At 38.3% G+C, this 14,653-nt stretch overlaps 1 protein-coding gene across 2 annotated transcripts in view; it reads right to left on the bottom strand.

The window, feature by feature from the left end:
- LOC128522046 (tensin-3-like) overlaps positions 1-14,653 on the bottom strand; it is a 48,145-nt gene that overhangs the window by 28,039 nt on the left and 5,453 nt on the right. For both annotated transcript variants that reach the window (XM_053495579.1, XM_053495581.1), the window contains exons 2-7: positions 6,696-6,845; positions 5,078-5,128; positions 4,606-4,728; positions 2,923-2,987; positions 1,793-1,876; positions 835-947 (exon numbers count right to left, since the gene is read on the bottom strand). In XM_053495579.1, the coding sequence (XP_053351554.1) occupies positions 835-947; positions 1,793-1,876; positions 2,923-2,987; positions 4,606-4,728; positions 5,078-5,128; positions 6,696-6,845 (586 nt within the window). The remainder of the gene's footprint in view (positions 1-834; positions 948-1,792; positions 1,877-2,922; positions 2,988-4,605; positions 4,729-5,077; positions 5,129-6,695; positions 6,846-14,653) is intronic.

Here is a 14,653-nt window from a genome sequence, read left to right as displayed (position 1 = left end):
ATTGTGGGAAATTTGAGCTGTTGCCCTTTTTTTGCGATTGCGCGCAATAAACCACGAGTACGTCACACACTGGAGAACTGTATTGTAATGTGTGTGCATGCGTATACAGTATGTGTGTGTCTCGTATTACTGTGGTTAGGCTGATTTATAGTAACTCTCACCTCATAGTCTTATTGTCAGAGTGTTTTGCAGTTTTGCGCGAGAGCGAGGAAGAGAGAGAGTCCGATCCTGTACGTACACGCACGTCTGATTGTGTTACTATGAATAATGGCCATGTTATTTTCTGTTTGCCTGTCAGTCTTTTGAATGGGATTTTTCCCAGCCGGTGTGTAAACACAGCCAGTCAGCGCTGAGAGGTTTTCCTTTCCTCCACCTGAGACACGTGACATAAAGCCCTGACTTACTCGCATCACCTGCTCCAGGTGTGCTCCAAGGCCACGGAACAGGAGTTCTCTTGGAAAAGATTAGTCTGACTTAAAAACAAGACCTTGGTCCTGGATGACTCTCCCAGTCCTAACTGGTTTCCATGGTTTCCTCAGTAGCAGATATTGAAGCAAGGACTATTTGCCCAAATCAGTGCTGTTCCAGTTTTTGGAAGCAAGTGTTGGAAACCACCAATCTGAGAAAGCAATACAAAATTCTTTAGCAGAACTGAGCAGAAATCAGTTAGAATGGACGTCGGGCATGTAGGACCCTACATGAGGTTTGTGTAAGTGGAACCGCATTCAAAAGTTAAGAATACTTCACTATCCCAATTTCTAAGAGCCATATTCTGTACAGAGCCAGGTGCCTTAACTCAACGCCAAATTTAAGGTCAGTTATAATCGTACGAACCCCCAGAGTTCTCGAAATTGGGAATCCCGTGTAGGATTATACAGTGCAGGAACAGAGGAGAGGTGTTCATCTTCATGGAGCCGCTGAGCAGGCTGTTCAGGATCCATACATATCTGGGGGACAAAGAAAGAAAGAAAAAAACTCAATCGCAAACAATTCTGCACAGAGTTCTTTAAATCCTCATTCATTCTCTTTCTTTACAACTCATCATTTACAGGTCATGGAAAGCCTGGAGAATACTGGAAAGTATTGCAGAAGTTAATTAAACCAAAATTGTGTTGTTGTCTTTTTAGTCAATAGAACCTTTATTTGAGCTGGTGTGAACAGAGATCAGTCAGTTCAAGAGATAGGCATATGATAGGCGATTTCTTTTTTCAGTATTAACAAACTGGTAGAACTTTACGTTTTTTAATATTTGATTCATAAAGTTCATACATACATGTCAAAACTATTTATACTTCATATTTAGCCAGCAACAACCATTTGAAACCGAGTCAAACTCAAAACAAGGTGACAAAAGCCTTGGGTTCAACGCCCAGCCTGACTTGTGTTGCTGTTTTGTTTGGTTGTTTGCTTTGATCCCAGTGTGACATTGTGCTGGGAATGCAAGAAGTTTGTCGAAATTAGTGAATCTGTGTCTAAAACCGAGTTATGTTTTTGTGGAATCAGTATAATCAGAAAGAATCAATGGGATTACTACTGCGCCTTGCATAAGTATTCACCCGCTTGAACATTTCCAACATTTGACTAATTAGGGATAGTGAAGCATGGTGTTGGGAGCATCGACATATTAAGAGCTACACAAAGCCTTATCGTTTTGTTTCTCTTATTGATCCTAGGTCGCTAAATTTTGGCAGACAGCCTTTTATAAGCAGAAACACAGTTATACCGTGTTGTTTTTTGTTCTTGCCAGAAAGTATAATACCATTTCTGTTTTTAACTGTAGATATATTTTTACCTTTTCTGTGAGGGCGTCATCAGAGCAGAGACTTTATCATCGTAGAACTTTCTCATGGCGAAGCGATCCAGCGCCTGATCCGCACTGTAACACATACAGAAATCCATGGATGTGGGTTTTTATATTATTATAATATTTATTAGAGCTTATATGTCTATAAGTGATTTAACACAGATAAGAGGAAGAGAAAGTAAGTAGTAAAGCCAGAGAATCCAGCATGGAGGAGCAGAATGTCCTGTTTAAGTCAACACAGTGGAGGAAAGGCTGTGTGTGTGTGTGTGTGTGTGTGTGTGTCTTCATCCGTCCATTTCTCCTCTAAACCAACACACATCGAGAGCTCTTCAAAAGAGGCCCCTCTCTGAACACACACACACACACACACACACACACACAGTCTAATCTCCCGCAGGGTGAAGAGCTGGCTCACCCTTCACGTCACAGCAGGAAGTGTGTGTACGGAGCAGATCAGCAGAGATGCATATGATAATGAACATTTAAACCAAATGAGCAGGTGACCGAGAAAAACTCACACAACACACACTGTAACCATGGCAACATTCTGACTAGGTATTAGCTAGTTAAAGCTAAATGACTCAGCTAGCTTGCTTGAAAGTTTACATCCCCACTGGCATTCACAGGTTAGTTTATATGATTGTGCATCATGAAGATGTTTAATGAAGAAAAACAGTCACTAAAACACAAAATACATTTACATTTACATTTAGGCATTTGGCAGACGCTCTTATCCAGAGCGACTTACAAAAAGTGCTTTATTGTTTACATAATTGGATACATACTTACACTGGGTTAACTAGGTTAATAACTAAGTGCCATTAGTCCAACACAACTAAGAAGAGGGTTTTTTTTTTTTTTTTTTTTCGGGGGGGGGGGGGGGGGCGCACACTAAAGCAGTGTGTCATTGGACAGATAGACAGATAGATAGATAGATAGATAGATAGATAGATAGATAGATATGTCAATTTATGGGTGAATTATACTGCATTTATGAAAAATGTTTATTTTTTTATAAAACTACAGTACTGAATGATGTGTTATATACAGTAGCTCTGATGAGTTTTGATCATACGGGCAGTAAACAGTAGAATATTTTGAGAGGTGAGGTACAGTACCTGGCCGAGATGTCAGTGAAGTGAACGAAGGAAGAGATGATCACTCCAATCCGCCCTTTACCTCCCTGCGGCACAGGGGGGAAATAAATAAATAAATAAATAAATAAATAAATTGTATTACTTTACTTTAAGTAAATGATCTCATTAAAGTTCACCAATATTTGTTTATTACCAAAAAGCATATAAAATTATTATTTAAAAAAATTATTATTATTTACCAACTTTACACAAGTTGCTGACTATGAGTATATCAACTGTAATAAATTGCAGCCTTTTGGAAATAAATAACTGCATGGTTCCATACTGCGATTTAGATTTTTATGCAACAAATAGTGCATGAATAAATAAAATTGAGGGAAATAATAAAAAGTGAAGTAAATATAGTTAATGCTAGATGATGATGATGATGATTATTATTATTATTATTATTATTATTATTATTATTATTATTATTAACCGTATTATATACAGGTGACCTTTAACTAATGTGCTTCAGATATTTGCTGTCAAATATTACAATATTTAATCGAATTTTTATACAGTAATAGTGCTGGTTAAATGTAACATAAGAACAGTTGGGATATATATATATATATATATATATATATATGCTTAGTCTTTGGCCATTACAGTACCAAACAGTTAATCATGAGTATAAATTCAGTACATTTTTATATGTTGTTAATCTTGCACCCTATTTGTCACACTTGACATCAGCTTCTGCACAAGAAATTTAAAAAATAAGTTTTTATAAAAATTTGAAAAAAAAAAACCTTTAATATATTTCACTCCTGACTTTGTGTAAATGTGCACTTCAGTTTGGCTTGAATGTTTCTGGGTCATTAGCATTGGTCAACATAAGCATTTGAGCATGACATTTTTATGAAAGAAGATTTACTGAAACTTTCATAAATCTGGCAGGAATTTTAGTTGAAAAATATTCACAAACTATACTGAAGGTCAAAGAAATGAGGCTCTGTGTTAGCAGTGCTTTATGGACTGAACCGCCAACATAACAGTTCATTCATCAAGCTGGGTACGAACAGAATTATCTGTAAATCATTTATAGAATGTTTGCACAAGAAAGTTTGTATTTGTGAAAATTCCATGATTTTGGGGAAAAAAAAAACTGTCACACGATGTGTCATGTACTGAATAATGTTGTGTATGCCAACATGGTGCCCTTGTGCTTTTCCAACATGGCATCGGGGAGGGCACATGAGCGATTTCTGGCTGACATTCCCAGAGAAACTTGGCTTTGATTGAAATAAAAACATTTCCAATTGATGTTGTCCATGGTCACTTACTGAGTACTGTATATATTTGTTCTCTCTGGCTTCAGGTCAACCGACTTTCATTTTATATCAAGTAATTAGTATACAGTTCATGTTTTTTAACTCCTGATTGTGGCCTTTCGAGTGCTTTTAAATTTTTTAATAATATATATTTTTATTTCTGTTGACGTGCACCAAATAACGTTAACTATTATTTCTCATTTTCCCCTGTGTGAGCATCTCCTTTAATAGAGTTTCTGGTGCGTCACTGAATGCAAACCATCTGTCCTGTTTCGCAAAAGACTAACTTACCAAAACATTCCAAACTCAAGCATAACATGTTAGTTTTACACAAACGATTACACACAATTTTAGAAGTGGAAAACATTTCTCATTGTGAAAAACCTACCCTGCAATGGATGACCACAACATGCAGGGGGTCATTGGTCAGCCAGTTCTCCATGGCCTTACAGATGGTGCAGATCTTATCCAGAGGAGGAGCGTGAAGATCCGGCCAACCCGTATCTAAAGTCTAAGCAAAATAACAGACATTATCGACTCAGGATGTGCTATTGCAGATTTTTGAGTTTTAAACCAATAAATTGAATAGATCAAAACTTTCATATAAAAGCCTTGGATATTGCAGAACCTTGCAGAATATAAACTTATTGAACACCTTCTGACCAATCAGAATCCAGAATGCAATAAAGATGTTGTATAAAATGGTTTATTTTTTAGAAGTGTTTTGCACTTGAGTGTATGCACATCAGGCAGGGTGTTGGTTCTAGCCTTTGATGACTAACACTGTTACCAAACACGCAGCCAACACACTCCACCCACATACTCTTTCAGCCATTTCCAAACAGATCTATTTCCATTACCTTAGGGTTCATCCTAGTCAGGTCATGTTTCTTCTCTGACAGGTTGATCACCTGGAACAAAAACAGGAACATGAGCAAACCCCGGGGGGAATAAAACTTAAAAACAACTTGGCTCTTCACAGGATCTTGAGATCATTTATCAGACTGAGCGTGCAGTAAAGCGCAATACCACAAGATACCACTAGGTTCTTTTTTCTTGTGAATTATTTTATTTCAGCGGTGCATAGTGTGCAGTGATTTTGTCTTTCAGGTCGTCTAAAGAGAGCTTTGTCTCTCACTACTGTCCTGAACGAGTCAAAACAAGACTACTGACAATGACATAAAAGAAAAGAGAGAGAAAGAGAGAAATGTGCTCATCACCAGACAGCAGACCGACACTGGAGAATTCAGGACTGAGTAAACAGCAATCATTCTCTCTAATACAGTAAGGATTAGTAAAGATCAAAGTGAATTAGTCAGCACATAAGCACAAGCCTCACCCCCTTGTTTTAAACTCGAAAATGTTTCCTCACTCCATCTAAATATACAAGAATTAAAATCCATGCTTATGTGCTTAAAGCATTTAGATGTATGTCCTAAGAAAAAGGTTTAATGAGTCCAGATTAGTTGGTCAGGTCCAGGGTTAGCAATATTATGAGGCAATAAAATAAAGTCAGCTGCAGACCTGAATGTACTGAATGGCAGGTTATCACATCTGATCAAACGGAATCTTTTTTGAACTAAATAAGAAATGGACATGACAACTGTAACGAATGTCTTTATAGAACATTTATCATATATGTTCTATATATAGAACATATATGACTCTTTATAGACTCAGTTTTCAGTAAGAAAAATTTTCTAGAGCACTGCTGAAACGTTTAGCTTGTTTGAATGTTGCAAATTTCTTTACATAAAATTTTGTGAAAGTTTCTTCAACGTTGCTGAAAATTAATTTGTAGAAATCCCAATTATCAAAAGTTCCGCCTAATGTTTCTAAATGTTTTTGGGATGTTAAAAGAAACGTAGGCAAGTGAACCTTACTTAAAACAAAGATTTCTGCTACACAAAAGTTTTCACGTAAAAAGTTTTACCTTATACAATGTTTTATTTTTAATGCAGTAAATGGACTGAGAAAATCTATCTATCTAAATACTCCTATAAGATTTTTAGTTTGTGTAAACGCTGCATAAACACCATGCATAAATGTTTCTTCAACTTTGTAGCAACACATTTAATTTTAGCAATACTACGCAATGTTTGCAGATACAATTGCTAAATACTTTAACGGGTAAAAATTTTTCAGCAACATTTTGAGGTAAACTATTACTAAAGTAGATGTTTTAAAACCTTGCAGGAACCCTGATTATAAATTTTGGTTCTATTTCACTAAGACAAACACTATTCCTTGTGATTCCGTATCACTCAAAAGGACGTCCATAAACCCATCGTAATGAGCTCATTAATTGCTGTTGTCTCTACAGCCAGACTTTGAAAAGAGTCCTCTGTACAGACGTCCCTGCATGACGTTCACCAGACAAGCTGGAACCCATTCCTCCGAGGCCTATAATCCTGAGCCGCTTCTTCCAGCGGTCGTTTCTCCTCCGCTAACGGGTGTAAACACTCAGGCGTGCCTTACCAAATAGTTATCGGCGTGTTTCGACTTGAGCATGCGTGTGACATCCTTCAGATTATGCAGGTAGGTCTCTTCGGAGCAGGCCTGCGGGAAGGACACGGCGATGATGCGCTCGGTCACATAGGTCAGGTCAAGTTCGTAGCCTTCCTCCATCTGTGTGGAGAGACACACAACTCCATGTTTATGACTGTAACGTATACAAGCAGTACAATTACATTTTATTGTTCACGTATGTTTGGCTTCGTCGTAAAACCTTGTACAATTCAGGCAAATCTATAAACTGAACACAACCGCAAAAAAACATAAAAGGCGAGGCATTAAATGGTTAATGTTTTTTTAACAATAAGCACAAAGCAAAACACAGAACTGACACTGATTTACATATTTGCACTTAAATACTTTAAGAAATAGTAGATGTAAATACTTTATATACTTTATAGAACTTAATGGTAAAAGGTTTTCCTAAATTATAATTCTCAGGAAAGCATATGATTATTGTGAGCTAGCATTACTAAACACTTTTCTAAAAAGCTATCAGTATACACTAGAATTAAATACACTGAGAAAAAGCAGTGAAAACACCAATAAAAAACCGTGTACTGAATAGCTTATGTAAAAATTAAATTTTCTCATGTTTAAAGTTGTATATGACTGGATGAGTTGAAACCAGGTTATATTATTATTATTATTATTATTATTATTATTATTATTATTATTATTATTATTATTATTATTTGTTTTCATTTTGAACTAATTGGAGGAAAGAAATAGAATTCTGATCAAGGAATTAAAAACATGTGGACGTTGTGGACAATTGGCCCAAAGAATAATTCCAATGTCTCAGTTGGCTTCGTGTCATACACGAAAAAATTTATAGTGGTTGGTCATGCTGTTTCATACTAGCTGGAATGTAGAGAAATTCAGGCTAAAATATTGACTAAAATCAATTGATGAATGTTAGGTATGCTATTGGTATGCTTTCCGTTTATTGCCCTTATATGATTTAAAGTATCTAGCCAGCTTGAGCAGAGTTATATGTACAGTATCTATATATAACTGTGCATTTATGGTTTTTGGTTATGTCAGGTATTATCATTATTTTAATAACATGTAAATTTTACCACGTATGTAAATGATGTCTCAAAAATGTAGAAATGTCAAAATGATCACTCACTTACTCACTCACTCACTCATCTTCTACACCACTTTATCCTGTACTCAGGGTCACGGGGACCCCCAAGGGCACAAGGCAGGGTACACCCTGGACAGGGTGCCAATACATCACAGGGCACAAAATAATCATATGTTTTAGAACCAACCAAAAACAAACATAAAAACATTTGATCATTTGTATCTGTGCTATTTCTTGGCCTGTGTGACCCATTTTTACAGTTTTTTTTGCTCAGTGTTCTGGCTCTACCAGTCATTTGTTCTGTTTAGGTATCTGGATCTTTATTTTGAGGAAGTGGGAGAATGCGGAAGTAATTTAGTACACTCGGTCATGTTTATATAGTTGGATAAAATTAAATAAAATTCAGTTCATCACATTGCCTATCTTGTTTTACAAAAAGTGCAGTTGAGCTGCTGAACTGCGAAATTCCTCACTCAGAACTAAACTAGGCTGTACGAATAAGTTTAATTGAGTAAATTTACATTGCATTTGTTTTATATTTCTGATTACAGACCAGAAACTGAATGAATTCAAAGAGCTTCTGATCCCTCATAACGCTGCCACATGTGGTGTCCAGCAGCAAGTTAAACCCTGAGCGCTTCCTGTGTTTCTACAGCGAGGCTTCCCCTCGGCATGGCTTATCTGTTCCTGCTTATCCCACCACTGCAGTATCAACAGAGGGAAGAGATCCTGCTGTGACAGACTCATGGAGCTGTAGGTCCTGATCCTGTGTGTTGTCCTGCCCCATTCAGCTCAGGAGGTGCTTCATGCTTCATGGGTTCAGTCAGCGTAGCAGAACAACATGGACCATGTGAACTACAGGGGTGGGATGGGATTTGGAAAACAACTTTGAGGTCCAGAATCAATCTCAGACCTGTTTACTATGATCGTATGTTATTTCGTAATGAGTCACACGCTTCTGGAGTCATGGAGTTAAAGTTGAGGCATTGGTTCTTGAGCAAGATTAAAGTATGAACATCTGAAGTATATTTAGTTCAAATGCTGACAGGGATTTGCCTTTCCTGTGTGGTTCATCTCTGACTTCCCCTGCTAGTTCTGTACTTTTTATTGTTTATATTTCACCCATTATGAAAAGTTAATATACAAACAGTATAGGTATGGCTGTTGAACAAATGATGCCTCTGTGTTTTTTAGTGGAACAACAAAGGGGACATTTTCAGCTAATAAGCAATGAGCAATAGTCTGTTACATTCTTTAATATTCTTCTCTTGGTTTGTTTTATACATTTTTACATCATTGATCGCACAATATTTAAAATTAAGCAAAATAAACCATTATTGAAATGTTAGGGTTAATTTCCTAAAACTAAGAATATTGGTCTTTCGGCTGCTCCCAGCAAGGAGTTGCCACAACAGACCATCCGGTCCGCACGTACAAGCTTGCCACAGGGTTTACACCAGATGCCCTTCCTGATGCTATCCTCCCATTCTTTCAGGCCTTGGGACTGGCATTGGCTGGGGTTTTGGGTACTGGCTAGGAATCAAACCCAGGACCTCCTCATGGCAGGCGAAACTCCCACCAATGAACCACCAGTGCTTAGTTTCTAGAAGTATAACATTAAATAAACAATTTGTAAACCTTAAAACCTCATATTTAGAAGAGATGAAACAACTGAGAGGGGATTTTACCATATCATTTTTTTCTTTTCTTTTTTTAAATATGGGACCTTTAAGTTTAGTGGAGATATTCATAATCATGGTTCTGCAATGTGTTGTATTCAGGTCTTGCAAAACACCTCTGAGGTTTCTAGATTTTACTCATGTAGACACATTCGAAATGGTTTTCTTCAAAAGCTCTATTTGCCTTTAGGGTACAGTGGTACACTGGAAATGTCATTCGGGGATCGTGAGTTGTCATCCCTAGCCATGAGACGCTAGCCAATCATGGTTGTCTTTGATCTCACGCAGGTGGAAGAGGGTGGATGGTGCTTCCCCTGGAATGTGTTATATTGCCCCCTAGTTGTGTGCATGCAGCGGTTCAAGGACCAGAAGGAAGGTCCTAAAAATACGGGTGGATACTGAAATGACAACTCAAAGAAGAAAATTTTGAAAAAAAAAAAAAAAAAAGACATTTGCCTTTAAGCCTGGAACTAAAAGTCAAGGATAGCGAATGCTGGAGACAATGATGATGGTGATAATTTAATGTGATGCAATATAAGACCTGGTCCTTTATGATATTGCAGTCCTAAAGCCATGATCACAAAGCCTTTTTGGGATCCATTTGAAAATAAATTGAAGTCCCATAACTGGTTTGTTTTTTAGGCGTGCCTCTTGGCAGATGCTATAATCCGAAAAACACTGATTGTAAACTGCCCTTATATAACTTATATGCCCTTATAGCTTTGAACACGAGGTTGAAAGACTGCAGCCCCGCCCTGCGAACTCTTCTTCCATACATTCACTCATAATATGTTTCACAGACGACGATCTTTAACACCCTGACACGCGTTGTCGAGATGTCGCTGCTTTTGATGGCAAAAAAAAAAAAAAAGTCCTTGTGAAGGCAGCTTGATTGTTTAACAGCTGGGAACCACAGCAATGAAATCTCTTTTGTAAAACTTTTTATGACGCTGTAAAGACATAATAGTCACGCTGGATATTGAATGAAGTCTCCGAGCTTTAATCCTTCTGTCTGTTGCGTGAGGTCTCTGAGCTCAGAGTCATGTGCCGAGCGAGAACTCTTATACACATCACTGATATCACGGCTTTCGTTCTTTTACTTCTTCCTGAAAGTTGCTGTGAAGGTTCTCCGAGGACTTGTTTTGGGAACGATTTGCTGCTTGAGTGTGTCGCTTAATGAAGTCTGACTCTACACACCAAACACACACAAGAAAGAGAGCTGTATATCTAAAAGTAGCAGTTGTGTGTGTGTTGCATGTGTTGTTTGTGCTTGGAGAATATGTGTGTGTGTGTGTTAGTTGTGTCTTTAATCAGAATGAAAGGGCGACTGTGCGAAAGAGGTCATCGCCATGGTAAGGTAGTCCTCAGTAGAGTGGCTTAATTGGATATTAATGATGTAGTTCTGTCTGGAGATTAAGACTTAAGAGCGATTAAGACTGAACGGGCAATTTGCAAAAGTAATGACCCCCTGATATTCCAATGAAGGTTAAAGAAATCGCTCTGGGATTTTCCCATGACACAAACAAACCTTTTCACCAGCTCTCTGAACGTCCATTCGGGACCACATTAAGCTTTTTTTTTTCCCTTTCACACACTACTTAATCGTAAACACACCATAACCGTCAGTAGTAATACACTATAAGTAGCAAGCAATCATTGTTAGCACTAAACACACACACACACACACGGATACACACATGGGTAGGAAACAGCTCGGTGTTCAATGTGACCTTTTGACCTGAGCACCACTGAAGAGTTTAGGAACTGTTTTCTATAGATAACCTCAGCCCTCAGTAACACACACACACACCATTTGGAAAGCAATGAATCTGCATCCAGAGAGCTGATATTAAATTCAGACTCTAGTGATATTTAAAGTCTCGGGACATAAAGATGTGAATAACAGCAAGTTACGGTCATGGTGCAGAAGCAAACTCCATGTTTACACACAGGTTGTGTTTCACGTATTTAAGCATCTAAAAATCAGCAATGTGGAAAATTATTATTTTTTTTTTTAAAGGAAGTTTGTGTCGTTGCATGTTTTCGTTTCCACTTGCGGGATCATTACTATAATTTTTACTCTACCTGCACAAGTTTCAGCTTGTGTAAAGATGAAAAAGCTGGCCTTTCCTTTTCCTTGGCGATGCTTCTGCCTCTTGAATTCCCTCCAAAAACCTTTCTTTCATCATTTTAAGGATTCATTATACAGTAAAAAAATGCTCAAAATGCTCAATTTCTCTCCTCAAAATAGTTTCTGTAGCTGTAATAATAATGTAGCTGTGATGTGATTATATTATTAGTGTGCATGTAAACACACTCACTTCTGTAAGCATGCGATTACTATTAAAGGTTCCATTAAGACAGGGGCAGCGTGCTCTTACAAGCCCACAGGGTGCAAAGACAAGTGTAAAAAAAGTCTTGAGGTGGAGAGGGATCACTGCTTTTGACACCTGGACTTGTTCAAACAGGCGCCTCTAGAGCACATCCTGACACCTGAAGAGGAACGGTGGACGCGCCACGTCGCCACAACCCCACTCCAGAGCCGCTTGCCATGATGTATTCCACCCCGCTCGGCTTCACCGGATAATTAAATGCGCCTTGTCATATTAAATCAAGGTGACACATCTATAATCTTAAAGGTATTTCCACACGCCGATGAGTGGAAGCACGTCCAGTCAGGTTGATTTACACTCCAGTCATTTCATGCATCATGTATAAGGATTAAGTCCGGAATGTAAACGTACCTAAAGGCACATTTATGCACATTTAAAACGAAGCAAATCACTTCAGCATGTCTGGGAGACGCTTTAAGTGCACATTAATACAAGTGTACAGTAAATATATTCATCTCATAAATTCTGTGGGTCGTGAACGCAAAACATATGAATGCGACCAAGCACGGAGTTAGAAAACTGAGCAGCAAACCAAATTAGAAAAAAAAAAAGATATTAAGTATAAACTAATCTGAAGAAGTAATACCAATGCAGAATAAAGTAAGTAATAATCACAACAAATCAGTGCCACAAAAATAAGAAAATGACATTAAGGGAAATCTTTAACACTCTGATCTTACATACTGTATTTGCACAAAGATCACAAGAAGCTGGTTATCACCTGCTATCAGATCAGCTGGATTTGTGTCGGTTCGAGAAAAGTGTGGCTCCAATGGGGTTTTGGGAGAAGCAATGACGGGGATAAAAACATTCAGATGTTTAAAACGTTCTAGTTCTATATGATTATTTTACATTTAGGCATTTGGCAGATGTTCTTATCCAGATCGACATACATTTTGATGTCATTATACATCTAAGCAGTTGAGGGTTAAGGGCCTTGCTCAAGGGCCCAACAGTGGCAACTTGGCGGTTGTGGGGTTTGAACCTAAAATCTTCCGAACCGTAGTCCAATGCCTTAACCACTGAGCTACCCCTGACCCCATTTTCTTGCACGGTTATGTGCTGTAGTGAAATATGAACATGAGAGAGATTAAAAAATCCAAATCCTTCAAATTTAATGAAGATGTAAATGAAATCATTGATGTGTGACAAAATCATTTACATTTAAAACACCTGGTAGACACCCTTCTGCATTGGATCTTATTATACTCTACACCGGAGCAGGTGAGGGTTAAGGGCCTCACTCAGGGGGCCCAACAGCGGCAGCGTGGTGGTGCTGGGGTTTGAACCGGGTCCCTTCTAATCAGTAGTCCACTGGCTAAACCCCCGAGGTAAACCCCAGACCAGGTGACAGATATAATGAGGTTTACGAGGAATAATGCTGAAATAATTCAAAGCTTCTGCCTTGAAGGTGATTTCACTCCCTGTGCTTGTGATTTCTCAGAGGGCTGTAATTACATCGTGAAGCAGACTTGTTCCTGAGTCAGCTTGCTTAATTTTGCGGATGCAATGAGGTCGGTAGAGTGAGAGATTTCAATTCAGTAATCATGCTTAGCGGCTTCACCCTACACCTGGATCAGCACACAGGAATCTGACGTCCTGAGGGCAGAGAGGGGAAAGCCCTAGGAGAAGTCAGACAAGCCACTGATTTACCAACCATCTGCTTATGCGGTGCGAGTATTTCAAAAGACCTGCACTCTTTTAGGGGTAGGGCGTAGCACGTAGCGGTGATCGTTAACACAGCCGGGATGTTCATTCCAGAGACTTTAGCTGATGTGTGAGATTAAAATTTTCCTCAATATCAAGATTAGCAAAATGCTCACTGAATACAATGGAATTCAAAGACTTTAACTTTTATATAGTGTTTCACGTGTGTATATGAATGGAGTCTGAATCAGTGGGGTAAATCCCAACTAAATTACTGCAAATCCTCTGATTCACAGTGATCTGTGTCAACAGTTACAGTAAACCTTGCAGATTTCTGTGAAACCCGGGAAATGGCGGCTTCAGGCAGATATATGATCTGTTATCACCCACGCACAGCTGCTCAAATTGAAAGAGAGGACGGCTCAGCTACGTCCTCGGTAACTCTGCTCAGATGTGAGAGTGGTTGAAAAAGCGCATTCATGCAACATAGGTGGTCGATCTCGGTGTGGTATTTGTGTAGGGTTCCCATGAAAGCTAAATCCAAGATCTTTACATGTTTGTTATCAAGCAAAAGATGATGGATGGCGTGCGGGATAGCAAAAGTAAAACCTATGGGAATTAAAGCTAACTGCTTTTGAGTTGGAATCCCAGGACCGGCTGATGTCTATTGATGGCACCTTGGGCAAGAATTTTAATACTTAACAGCTTAGCATGTACGCTGGATTAGATTTTGGCTCAGTTGTGGTTAGTTATGTTCCTCAGATCCTGGTTCCATGTGCAGACTGGTTTAAGTTCAGTAAAATTTCGAGTAGTGATAAAGTAAAATGTTATTAAAAAGGTGTTTCTACACTAACAATACTGAAAGCTTTAAATAGGCTAATAATAAATTGTTACAAATTATGTGCGAAAGCTACAGCATATAGCAAATTATATCGTAGCTAAGGACAGGAATCACCGATGCAATATTATCACGATACCTAGGTGCCAATTCAATTTGTAAGTATCATAATTTCATAAATACTCAATTCGATATTGCATTTCTTTTTTTTAGGTTTTTGTTACAATTCTAAACAAACTTTGCAAATAATTTCCCCCTACCATACAGGATGC

This window comes from Clarias gariepinus, chromosome 1 (genome assembly GCF_024256425.1).
Source record: "Clarias gariepinus isolate MV-2021 ecotype Netherlands chromosome 1, CGAR_prim_01v2, whole genome shotgun sequence".
Classification (NCBI taxonomy): Eukaryota; Metazoa; Chordata; class Actinopteri; order Siluriformes; family Clariidae; genus Clarias; species Clarias gariepinus.
Note: the sequence above shows the minus strand (reverse complement) of the source record. Positions and strands in the feature narration are given on the sequence as shown.